Below are 12,205 nucleotides of genomic sequence, written 5' to 3' on the forward strand. Positions count from 1 at the left end.
CCTCTCATTCTCTCCTCTGGTATTATCTGTCTTCATCTCTTCTTTTGAGGACAACCTTTCTCCTTTTCCCTCAAGCAAGCTCTGTGAAAAGAAGCTACCAAGATGCCAGCTGATAAAACAGTACAGAGCTCTGTCTGGGTCTGTGTTTGCATTTATATTTACATTTATGAGTATGTGTGCCTTTATTGCCATCTGCCCGCCTGTGTATCTGGTCCACCAAGACACATGGATTTAGTCTAGCCAGTATGACACATAAGAGACAGTCACACTCCCAGACATGTGTGGGAGTTGCGGCACATCGGGGGAGAAGGTGCGAGACGAGGGAAGGGGAAGAAGTTGAAAATGAGAACGTCTCATTTTCTTGCCCGGTGATAAAATATGACTTGTTATGACTGTTTTTTTTTCTCTTGAATGTCTAATGTGCATTTTTTCCGCCCTCTATTTGAACCCAAACCTACTTAAATCTAACAGTTTTCTCTTTGATATTCTGAGGGCATTAGAAAGGGAAACTTTCCTCTGCGCTGACAGAAATATTTTCTTTAATCTGCTGTAGCCTGTGGGTAAAAGTGACCTTAGTCAGTGGATTTTCCTGTGGCCTTTTACAAAACGTTGATTCATCCAGCGACCTTTCAAGGACAGGATAAGTGTTGTTAGTGGGATGATGTGAGATGAGGTTGGTGTCACTTCCCCTGTGCCAGTGCTGTGTGCTCATGGCAGTGTGATTCACCTTCCTGAGTCCCCTGCAGGCAGCACCTACTGCTCCCACAAAACATAACGGGGGGAGAGTGAAACAGGGCTGAACCTGTGAGGGATGAAGCCTCACCACACTGTCACGTACACTTGCAAAAATTCAGATAAGAAAAGACGCATGTGCTTGTGCCTCTGAACCGGCTGTTTGTGTACTGCTGTGTCTGTCAGTTAAGAATAGCAAGTCTCATACGACAAAGTAGGACAAGAACCAGAGAAGTAAGTCTGTTGTCTATGTACATATTGTATGGGGATGTCCAAAGGTGATGGAAACCAGATCATATATGTAATCACCTACAAATTAGGACAATGAAGGATTTGAGATTCAAACCGGAGTCTTTTCAGTTCATCATAAGCATCTTAACGACTGTCTCAACCACAGAACCCCCCACCTCATTTGTTGTATTGTGTAGCCTGGAGTTTCTGAGGCTAAGCCATGTTAGCTTGCCAACTTTCAGTAGATATTCAGCTGGATAATTACCAGTTTCACACTCAGACCAAATACCTTTTCATATCAAACAGTTCTTAGTTGAACATCACCAGATTGCTATTCTTGGCTGTGTGGTGAGAGCTATGAAACAACACTGAGACCTTCACACTGAGAAATTCCAAAAAAATGTACCTGAACATTTACCTAATTAAATAAAGTATGAAGAGTCTACAGTCATGCCAGTGGCTCTGTGAGGCTGCACTTACTGCGCTGCTTTGAGCTACATGCTAATGTCAGCATGGCAGCATGCTCGCTATGACAATGCTAATGACATCCAAATGTTTAGCAGACATAATGTTTACCATCATAGCCCTAGAAAGCAAAAAATTCAGAGTCAGCAGGATTCAATGTCTGGGCACCATGGCTATCTGTATCAGATTTCACAACAATCCATCCAGTAGTTATTGTGATATTCCAGTGGTGGATAACACCATCCATCCATCCATCCATCCATCCATCCATCCATCCATCCATCCATCCATCCATCCAACCAACACTGTCAATCCAAGAACCAAACCGCTCACTTGACTAGAGGAACTTGGCATGTAGTTAAGCCTGCATGTACTGATCACTTACTATTAAATTGACTATTCACCTGTACAAGGTTTGAAAAAGATGTAGAATTTATTATAGCATGTACTGGGTTGTATACACTAACACTATGACTCACAATATATTAAAGCAAACAAAAAGGAATAAAAAAAAAAAAGATAATGCACATACGCACCATGTAGTTAAAGACAGGGGTCATACACAATTGCAGAGCTAGTGGCTGTTTATTGCAGTTACTACTGAACGCATGTGAGAACAGCAAATAACACCATAAGAACACCAGGCTTCGTGTAAGCTGTCCGCCTTCTCGCCTAACAATAACGGTGTCAGTGCAGCCTGGTACTTTAATTAGCGTTATTTTCTCTGAGACTGACAGTTAACTTTGTATGTGTTTCTATGAGACAGAGTGTGAATGTGTGAAAAACCGGCCAAACACACAGTCAGACTGTTCCCGTGGGCAGGAAGGAAGAATGAACGCAGTGAAAGAGGCTGTTCTGATTCACTCTATCCTGTTCAGTCTGTGAATAGCATGGAAGAGCTGCTATCTGGTGCATGACGCTCCTGGTTCATCACGTTCAAACCAAATATGTCTGTTGGTTCCTGTAAGACGAAAGGAGAATCCCCAGGAAACTCCATCCCCTATTGGATGTATGAAGCATCACAGCGCAGGAAGCATTGCCATGTATGTACGCTCCCTGTGACACTGAATCCATATCCATGGCTGCACTGCCAGCTGCACGGTCGGCTTTGTCGTAAGCTTGTAGTATGTGTAGTATGATCTCTAAATAGAAATACTGACTCTTTATCAATGGGAGTAAAAGAGGTATTCAAACAGATGCTGCTGCATGTCATCAATAGTGGTGGCCTTCCTGTAGTGATGACTTTCAAGCTCACAAGAGTATGTGGGTCTGTGAGATATTTTTAGAATTTTCTTTTACATATTTTATTTAACTTAAATATTACATGAGCCCCGTTTTCTCAAGTTACTTCTTTTAACTTTAGCAAAGTATTGTATTTGTTACACAGGGGGTGGTTGGGGTGAGAAAGGGGGCGGGGGAGTTTGTATTTTTTCCTTTTGTTGAATTGAGGGTTGTCTGTTTTTTTGAGAGCAGGGAAGGGTCGGGGCAGTTGTCTCTCAGGACAGCGTGCCATCGGTTCACTAGCCAGCAGATGCCTTCAGTTTATGTTGTATTATAGCCATCATAATAGAAATGTGGCAAAGTTTAGGCCTGCCACAGGGCACATGCTGATTCTATCCCAAGTGTGCAATTTGGACGATGTAAAAATATTGTTCCATTGACATATTAAACTTGAAAACTTGGCTGAGTCATCAGGGGGAAGGGTATTGCTTGCTAAAAGTCAAACACAAGGTTCACCCCCCCCCCCCCATACAGCATACAGTCCCTTATCATTATGATTATTATTAATATAGACTCAACATCAGACTCCAAAAATCTTCATCATCGTTTCTGGCAAAGCAATCACCATGCTTCAATCAGTCAACATGCTTTTGAGGTGACATCTAGAGTTTTCACAGGCGGCTGATACAGTGTGTGTGTGAACACTAACAAAACAAGGCAAGGTTTTTAACACATTTGGTTACATAACTTGAAGCCGCCTTTCCTTCCACAGCTGTTTGCTGTTGGTTATGAAGTGTCTCATTTGCATCGGTTTGCATTCATTGTCTGCATTGCACTTTATTGCTGTGCAGAGCTACGTGGGCGGATGCATTTACATGAACACCTGCACAATCTAACAGATACAAGAACCATTCAGAAAACACGGCCTCCGTAAAGCGTTTTTGACCTTTTCACTGAAATTCCATTAACACAACTGTTTGGGTTCAGAAGTTAACTTCAACTACAGGAAATAAAACTGACACATTTAAAATGTTGGTCAGTAGGATCGTGTAAAGCTGTAATTTCTGTCTTTGTTTTGGATTATGGTAAATTACTGGGTGCATATTTTCTCTCTTAGAAGCCCATCCACCACTTCTGTATGTATGGGGGCTTGTGAATATGAAGTAATGCGTTCCAATACAACACAACAACAATGAACAGCTTCAAAAAGTGTTGAGAATTTTTATCTTGTGCTACTTTATACTTGTTGTACATTTTTAGAGTTGGTGGTTACTTTTCCAATCAAGAGTTTACATTAAAAAAAATTAACACATAAACTTAACAAGCGTTGCCAAACGTTTTGGCAGAAAAGCAGTAGTTGAGTCCGTGTTACGTTTCAGATATGAGTTGTTAGGAGTTCAAATAAAGAGCTATTTTTCTCTTTTTCTTTGTTTGAAAGGAATATAATGAAGTGTACTTCTTCAATCACTGTTATTTCATTAAAATAGATTAGACTGTACAGGCGTTCATGTTATTGTGTCAACCCAATGACAATACTTATTGATTATATAACCTAACCTGTGTCCATACTAATTCACGTATCTGGCTGTTTAGCTCGGCACACAGGTGTCACCGCAGAATTACAGGCTGCTTAAAATAGCTGAAATCAGAAACAGGCTGTTCTCTTGGGTATTGTCTCACCCACAGCAAAGTTAAATTGCTATAATCTGTAAAACCCGTGGGTTCACGTTCAAATGTACAAAATGTGCACAAGAAATCACTTGAGGACAGGGGCTCCATCAGTGAGCAGGTGACTGTCTGGAGGTTGTCTGGGCAGCAGCAGGGTTTTTTTTTTCTAATCTGTATGTCTGGTTGTTCTGTTCTGTTCTGTTCTGTTCTGTTCTGTGGAAGAAAAAAAAAGGACTCTGTGTACTGTGTCGTGACTGTCTGCTCGGCTCTGCCTTCAAGAACTCCGGAAACAAGTCTCGAGATGGAGAAGGAGGCTGCAACATCCGCGTGATCATCGCCTGAGCACCAATGGCTTTGCACCGAGCAACCTGAGGACGCCGGCATCCCCTGCCGTGCGTGAAGAAAGGGGCGGGTCAGGGGAAAGCTCGTCCACGCTGCGTGGGCGGGTGAGCGTATAGTAAAGGAGCTGCCGCGGCGGTATTTAACAGAGAGCCGAGGAGAGCACCAGACAGGACGGAGCGGAGAGATTTCAGCACCAGCGCGACTGGACAGCGACACGTAGCAGCAACAACAACAACAACAAAAAAACTAACTTTCTAGCAGAACATCATGGTACTCATCTGGACCCAGTTCGGTATGAAGCACAAAAATGTCAATGTCAAGTGCAAAGTGCGAGTTATGCACCGGGGAGACAGCTCAGGCTCATCATCATCAGCGGTAAGTACATTTTTTCATAAAGATTTAGTTTTTCAAGCTTTTTGTTCTGTTGAATTATCGATTGCTTAAATTACGTTAAGTTGGAATACACTGCTAGAATCATTAAGTTTCATACAAGGCGTATTATATGAGTGAATTCGCTGATGTACCGGCATCTTTCGGCATTTGATCGTCACTGCTGCATCCATTCAAATGCAAGACTCGCTGATTCCCGTTCAGCCAATCGCTGCAGAGAATCTCGGTCGTTGGGGAAGACTTTTTGCCCCTCACATGACTCCCCCCTTCTCTCTCGTTACCTTGTGCTTCAGTCTTTAAGATTCTTTAAGACATGCAGTTACATAGCAGCACAGAGATAAGGCGGTGTTTCCCCAGAGAGGGTCTTTGCTGAGGGGCTGATTTCACTGCATATTTATACATGCTGTACAGCAGCTGGTGTGGAGGATGTTCAGACATTCTGTGCTGTGTTTAAGGGAATGAATGTTTTAATTTACATGCTTATTAGTTATTCATTCTTTCTCAGCCTCTGCCACTTGAAATGACAATTGTCTATATGAGATTTTAAGACAAAAAGTGAATTCTATGACCAGGTTTTATGAAAGGACTAATGCATGACTGCTGTTGTTTCTACAGGAAGGCACCAGGTCTGAGCAGGACACACCCTGCCTGTCCATCAAACCCACAGGCAAGGACTTCTACAAAATCCTGGGTGTCTCCACTGAATCCAACGAAGACGAGATCAAGAAGGCGTACAGGAAGATGGCACTCAAGTTCCACCCAGACAAGAACAGCGATGCTGATGCAGAGGACAGGTTCAAAGAGATTGCAGAGGCCTATGAGATCCTGACTGACCCCAAAAAGAGGAGCATATACGACCAGTTTGGAGAAGAAGGTGAGAGTGAGGGAGATCTCACACTTGTTATTTCACTGACATGAGTTAAATACCTTAAAGAGTATCCGCCATCTGGCCAATTACTGTAGCACAGGCTGCTGCAATAACTATTCATGCCATCATCAAGGCTTAATACTGATGTGCAGAGGGAGAATCATGACTAAAACACTGTCTCCCCTATTAAACCAGCTGAACATGTGCATAATAGCTGTGGGCCTGATAAATTATTCAGGGTGCAAAGAAAGAGTTTTCCTGAAAATTCCTAAATAGCTGATGTTTAGTAAAGGCAGAACTTGCACGAAAGCAGCATCAGGATTAGAATGAGAATGAAGCATTTGATGAATGTGCATCCATTTAATTTAACTCTTTGCATTTCTCTGTGTTTTTAGGCCTTAAGAATGGAATGTCTATGACAGGCCAAGGCACTGTTTTCCGCAATAATTTCCCCAGCGACCCCCACGCCACCTTCTCCTCCTTCTTCCATGGATCCGACCACTTCGACATCTTCTTTGGCAGCGACTTAGACGGTGAAGATGACCTCTTCAACCCTTTCAGACGGTTCACCTTCAGCCACGTGGGTGGGTTTGCCGGCTACGATGGCGGGCTACGAAGAGGCCAGCGGCGCCTGCAGGGCGAGGAGGTTGTGCACGATCTGCTGGTGACCCTAGAGGACGTGATGCACGGCTGCACAAAGCAAGTGAAGATCACCCGCAGCCGGCTCAACCCCGACGGCCGCAGCCTGCGATCTGAAGACAAGGTGCTAAACGTGGTGGTGAAGAAGGGCTGGAAAGCGGGGACCAAGATCACCTTCCCCAGGGAGGGAGATGAGACACCCAACAACACCCCTGCAGACATCACCTTCATTCTCAGGGACAAGGAGCACCCTCAATACAAGAGAGAAGGCTCCAACATCGTCTACACGGCCAAGATCACCCTCAAAGAGGTGAGTTTTCTGCATTTATGTCAGGCTTAAAAGTCTGTCAGGGTTAGGAGTTTGACTCCCACAGAGGCCATCATTTCTGACCGAATGAACGACATATTGCGAAACATACAGCTGGTCTAAAAGTAGAGATACTATGTGATTTTTTTCAAGCCGCTTACACCTACTCAGAGAAAGGCTAAAACCCATCCACCACTTCTTGTCTTTACATAACTGTTGAATAATCCGTTTTCTGAAATACCAGAGAAAATCAATAACTGAAAGGCATCAATAAGACGTAAGACAGAAGGTACGATATCTGCCAAATGCAGGGAGGGGTGATACATCTGATTGTAGTCCGAGAACAGAACACAGTGTTCTGTTACGGGCATCTGAGCCCCCAGCTTACAATGGGCTGACAGTCCCCCGCCAACAGAACAGCAGCAGTATCCTGCCAACGCCTCCGTTACCTCATCAGCCCCTGTAGAGTGGGAGAGAACAGGAGCTAAATTTAGCCTCAGCACTGACTGCCCCCACGAATCGCACTTCACTCTCCATCTCAACTACTATGTGTGCTGCAGACTCCTCTCCCTGTACCAGGCAGTTTTTTTGGCTCGCTCTGTCTCTGGCTCTCACTTCTACCAACCCACACACAGATTAGCAGGGTAGCAGTCACACAGACTGGCATTTCAAAGAGCTCCTCCATCTTCCTATGGCTCCCTTCAGTCACTAAAACACTTAACTCCCACACACAGTCAGTAAATAGAGCAGCGATTATCACATCTGTAACACCAGTTTGTTGCATAAGACAGAAAATCGTTATGCTTTTAGAAAGATAGACGCTCCATATTTATCTCTTATGTAACATGACACTTATTTTTTTGTTGCGAGAGCACTTCATTCAGTCTTTCATAATGAGGCCAATCAAAAGTATTATTAAACTTGTTCTAAATATAACAGCTCTACAGGACTAAAATTTTTATTCCTTTTTTTGTCTCCAGGCTCTCTGTGGCTGCACAGTTAACGTCCCAACACTTGACAGCCGGATGATGCCTCTACCATGCAGCGATGTTATTAAACCTGGTGCTGTTCGGCGGCTCAGGGGCGAAGGTCTGCCCCTGCCCAAGAGCCCTTCCCAGCGAGGCGACTTGGTGGTGGAGTTCCAGGTGCTCTTCCCCGACAGGATCCCACCACAGTCCCGCGAGATCATCAAGCACAGCCTGGCCCAGTGCTAGCCTGCTTTATTTAAATGATTGAAACAGCTTCGCCACGTGTGTATGTTGTTATCAATTCATAAACACAGCCTTGCCCGAGGTGCTAACTATCACAACCAATCACAACCTCTTACTGTGTTTGGAAAAGGCAAGCAGTGCTAAAGTGAGCTGTAGTTCAGACAGGACTTTGTGAGGAGATGACTTTCTGTAGGTATTAGGCACAAACCACCTGTGCTACATGAGCAGTGAGTACAGAACTGATGAATGGGGTCTTTGGTATCTAAGGGCGTCTATTGACTCAATGGCCTTTCTCTTGAATGAAAAGGTTATCTGTACTGTAATACTTGCAAACCTATAGCAGGATATCAGTGTGCTATTCAAGTCTGTATAGACTTCCTTAAACCTGAATGGTAGAAACATGTGAAGAAAAAAAAACATCTTTATTATAGTTATATGGTGTTCATATGACTGATCCTTTGCATTGATTTATTTCAATAGCAAAATGTACTTGTGTGCAAAGATCTACTTTGTGTACAAAATGCAAAAACATTGTCTCTAAGAGATTCATCTGTCAAATGTTCTATTGAATCATTTGAAATGTTTGTATGTATTCTACAATGAGCTAGCTGTTGATGTATTATTATTACCTGATATAGACATATTTAGAAGCATGAAAAATAAATAAAAACAAGAATTTGAGTTCTGTTTTCCTCTGTTGATTATACTTGCATCAGTGGACCACAAATGTCCTCAACCAAGAATTAAGACATCGCATTCCATAAAGAAAATCACAATTGAGAGCACGAAGCTCTCCCAGGCATCACTGCAGAGCCTTCTGATGCAGTGATGTGCAGTGCCTGCTGCCATCTAGCGGCGATTAGCTGCTACGACAACGCGGAACATCCCGCAAATAATGAGACGCACCTGTTGATGTGTAATTTTATGTAGCTGCCAGCTGAGACGCACAGTCGCCTCAGATCTAGTCTTTGCTTAGCGAACACTGACAGGATTAGTCCACAATGACGAGGACAGGGCTGATAAAAGACAACAGTGGCACGTGGAGACTGTTTACATGCGAGAAGCAGGCTCAAAGTCAAAGCAGTCCACACTGATTGACACATCAAACCACCTGTGCATTCAGAGACAACGTGAAACCTCAGCTGAGAACAGCAATTCTCTAAAATTCACCCTTTAAGTTCTCTGGAATGAAATGTCGCAAATAAGTCAGACCACACCATCCAATCTGACAGAAGGTTACCCGGTGACAAATCTGACTTTAGTCGTCCTTCTGCTCATACCCTGCGTGGTCATCCTGCTTCTGCTGAACTGCCTCTTCCTGGGTTACAAGTTAATGGTCCTGTCAAAGAACAACAACAGACAGAAGCGAGAGGACACCGAGATGATGCTTTTGCAGTCCACCCTGCAAAGAAGAAGAGTGTCCGACATGGCCTTTCCCCTACTGCAGGACGGGAGGAGAGCTTACATGTCTGTGTCGGAGCCTGTCCTGCCGCAGCCCGTCACTTCTTCCAGGGCTTCATCCAGGGAGCGGGCCGGGGTGGATCACAGGATCCGGCTCTTAAGGCCAGATGGTGCCACCGGTTCGGGGTCCCTGAGGGCGCCGAGCACCATCCGGGCCTCTTCCTCTGCAGCTGGTTTCAGCCCAAGGCTTGACCTGCCCTCCGGCTCACGGACATACAGCGTCAGTAAAGCGGGCTGGTGCAGAAGCGCACCAGTTTTACCGCAGTCCAGTGACTCAGAGGCTGAAACCAGAGTGAACCTTGTTCCGCCAAACTCTCCCACGGTGAGTGATCAGTTACTAAATCGACCAGGAAGAGGCCTGAAGGGCCAATGCCAACAATTGACAATGCCAACACCGGTAGGTTCAAATTCCAGTTATGACCTATGCAGCATGGCTGAAGTAACATGCTTGGGGCAAAAATGAGCTGCAAGGCCCCTCTCACAGGCCTGTTATCCTTCCTCTCTGATCATTGCCTACAGGGGTTTCCTGTGTGGTAATTTGATTAAATACTAATTTAAAAATTTACACACAAACTTAGGTAAAATAGTGAAGGATTCAGATTATGACTCACAGCCTCAAGACAGTGTTGCAGTGTCCCACATAACCAAGCAAAGCCAACAAACCCGTTGCCACACAGGGAGGGTGGGATTTTTGAGGGCCACTGGGACAGTTGCCCACTCTGCCTGGCTGGCAATCCAGCTGCAGTATACAGTGAACCTGATGTACCAAAATTCATGGTATTTTGAATAGCTAAACACTTTGATTCTCACTTCTTGCTTGACCTGTATACATATTAGGTTATATAAAATAATACACATTTCCTTTCAGATATTTGACACCTCATCTCAGCTTCCTCTGAAGCTCTCTGTCTCTTTTTTTTGTCCTGCAGTTTTTTGAGATTTCATCAGACAACAAAACCAAAAAGTGTGCTTTTTTTCCTTCGTTCACAGCAGGAGCCAGAGCATGTGGGTTACATTGGTCGGAGCAGTACTTACGAGATGCTGACAGATGTGAACCCAGGTGTTGCAGTGCATGTGTTTGACAAAGCAGACATGGAGTGTGAGTACACCAACCCACCTTCAGAGACGTCTTGCCTGAACACCTCTGCAGTAGGTCCTGGACTTGACAGCGACTTTGGTGCAAGTGCAGGTACGCTTCAGTCTCCTTCAGCTGCAATGTAATCAAAACATTCATTAATAACTGTTACTGCTGCATCAAACTGGCCAAAGCAGGGGTACAGTGTGATTATTATCTTTGTCTGAGTGAAAGGTTTACAAAGGAGAACACAATCTCACCAGAGGAGGAGCATAAATTAACTTGATTTCTGAATGAAACCTTGCTCGGAGCAGTTTTGCTGGTTTAGGCCCTATGTAACATTGTATAGGCTGTATATCTAAATAATTTGAGTAGTATATTTTAATGTTGTTCTGGAATAATCAAGAAAACAAATCGAGTAGTTATGTTGTAGGTTCTGCAAAAGTACGTTGGTAGCCCTGTTTAGTTTCGACCACAGTATTTGCCCGGGAAAATGTCTTTGTCTGCTACTGTGGACAAACTCTTGGCAAGAGGAAAGTCTGGTGACAGAGAATGAAGCATCACAAAGGGACTCACTCCAGCCAGGTTTCAAATTTGTACCTGTGACTGCTTTATTCAAACCAAGTTCTGAAACATGACTTCTTTTCAGGTGTCTCCCTGCGGATTCTGTCAGCAGACAGTGACGGTCTGTCCAACGGTGTGCTGGCTTCAGCTTTGGAGTGGGATTATTATGACCCCTGCTATGTCAAACAGAATAATGTACCCAAACATAAACACCACAGGCCTGCAATGCACACTAAACAGTACTGGGTGTGATATGATTAGTAGTTTTAATGTTTATTTATTTTCATTACTTATTTATTTTATTTAAATAACTTTTTTTTGAAAGACACAAATAAATATTTAATGTATTTAGATTGTCTCACTAATAATCACTGACTTTACACTAGTGTGAATTAACTTTTAATGAACGCACTCCGCCACTGAACTTTTTTTTTTGAATTGCCACTGAATTGTGAGTTATTTACTAAGCACCTTCACTTACATCGTTAAATGTTTACTGTGCACCTTTCACTGATGTTTGTTTATTATTGTCACGATTTTGTAACTACAGGACTGCTCAGCCAGTTCTGATTTCATAAACATTCACATCAAGATACACATTCACTACTGCTGTTTATGTTTTGATTCACTCTGACCAATAAAGATTAATTTAGAACTTAAGTTCCTGTGGATTACTTTTATTTCCTCTACAGGAGACTAAGATCTGCACTAAATACCAGGATTCAGTATGTCAGCACTGAACTGATCTTTGTGCTGATCTTTGGTGGGTTAAACTTCATTAATGAACACACACAAGTTGATAACTCATGACATTGAGCCTTTACTGTATAGTATAAGCATATATTTGCTATGCTTATACTATACTGTCCGATTTAACGCTTAATGGTAGCGTTTTATAGATACAATATAGAGAAAAGACTTTACAATCTTGTCTAATAGTCAACGAGCAGAGAAATAAACTTTCAGAATTCTGTTTAAATAAAGCAGTGACAGGTACAGATTTGAAACCTGGTCAGAGTGAGTCCCTTTGT

General features: G+C 43.4%; 2 protein-coding genes across 3 annotated transcripts; both read left to right on the forward strand.

Moving 5' to 3' along the window:
* The first annotated feature begins 4,911 nt into the window (after positions 1-4,911).
* On the forward strand, positions 4,912-8,077 carry zgc:122979 (uncharacterized protein LOC641576 homolog). 2 transcript variants are annotated; one of them, XM_041059008.1, is made up of 4 exons: positions 4,912-5,034; positions 5,665-5,923; positions 6,313-6,866; positions 7,844-8,077. In XM_041059008.1, the coding sequence occupies exons 1-4, from the start codon at positions 4,927-4,929 to the stop codon at positions 8,075-8,077; spliced, it is 1,155 nt and encodes a 384-aa protein (XP_040914942.1). In that variant the 5' UTR covers positions 4,912-4,926. The 2 variants fall into 2 exon arrangements, with proteins under 2 accessions (XP_040914942.1, XP_040914941.1); XM_041059007.1 differs by having other exon boundaries at positions 4,927-5,034; positions 5,683-5,923.
* Positions 8,078-9,266: 1,189 nt separating this feature from the next.
* hwa (huluwa) lies at positions 9,267-11,426 on the forward strand. Its single transcript, XM_041059425.1, has 3 exons — positions 9,267-9,857; positions 10,526-10,724; positions 11,260-11,426. The coding sequence occupies exons 1-3, from the start codon at positions 9,267-9,269 to the stop codon at positions 11,424-11,426; spliced, it is 957 nt and encodes a 318-aa protein (XP_040915359.1).
* The last annotated feature ends 779 nt before the right edge of the window (positions 11,427-12,205 follow it).

This window comes from Toxotes jaculatrix, chromosome 16 (assembly GCF_017976425.1).
Source record: "Toxotes jaculatrix isolate fToxJac2 chromosome 16, fToxJac2.pri, whole genome shotgun sequence".
Taxonomy (NCBI): Eukaryota; Metazoa; Chordata; class Actinopteri; family Toxotidae; genus Toxotes; species Toxotes jaculatrix.

Coding starts and splice junctions, on each gene's coding strand:
- zgc:122979 (XM_041059008.1), top strand. CDS start 4,927: ATGGTACTCATCTGGACCCAGTTCGGTATGAAGCACAAAAATGTCAAT. Junction 5,035..5,664: donor CAGGCTCATCATCATCAGCG/GTAAGTACATTT, acceptor TTGTTTCTACAG/GAAGGCACCAGGTCTGAGCA. Junction 5,924..6,312: donor CGACCAGTTTGGAGAAGAAG/GTGAGAGTGAGG, acceptor CTGTGTTTTTAG/GCCTTAAGAATGGAATGTCT.
- hwa (XM_041059425.1), top strand. CDS start 9,267: ATGTCGCAAATAAGTCAGACCACACCATCCAATCTGACAGAAGGTTAC. Junction 9,858..10,525: donor TTCCGCCAAACTCTCCCACG/GTGAGTGATCAG, acceptor CTTCGTTCACAG/CAGGAGCCAGAGCATGTGGG. Junction 10,725..11,259: donor CGACTTTGGTGCAAGTGCAG/GTACGCTTCAGT, acceptor ACTTCTTTTCAG/GTGTCTCCCTGCGGATTCTG.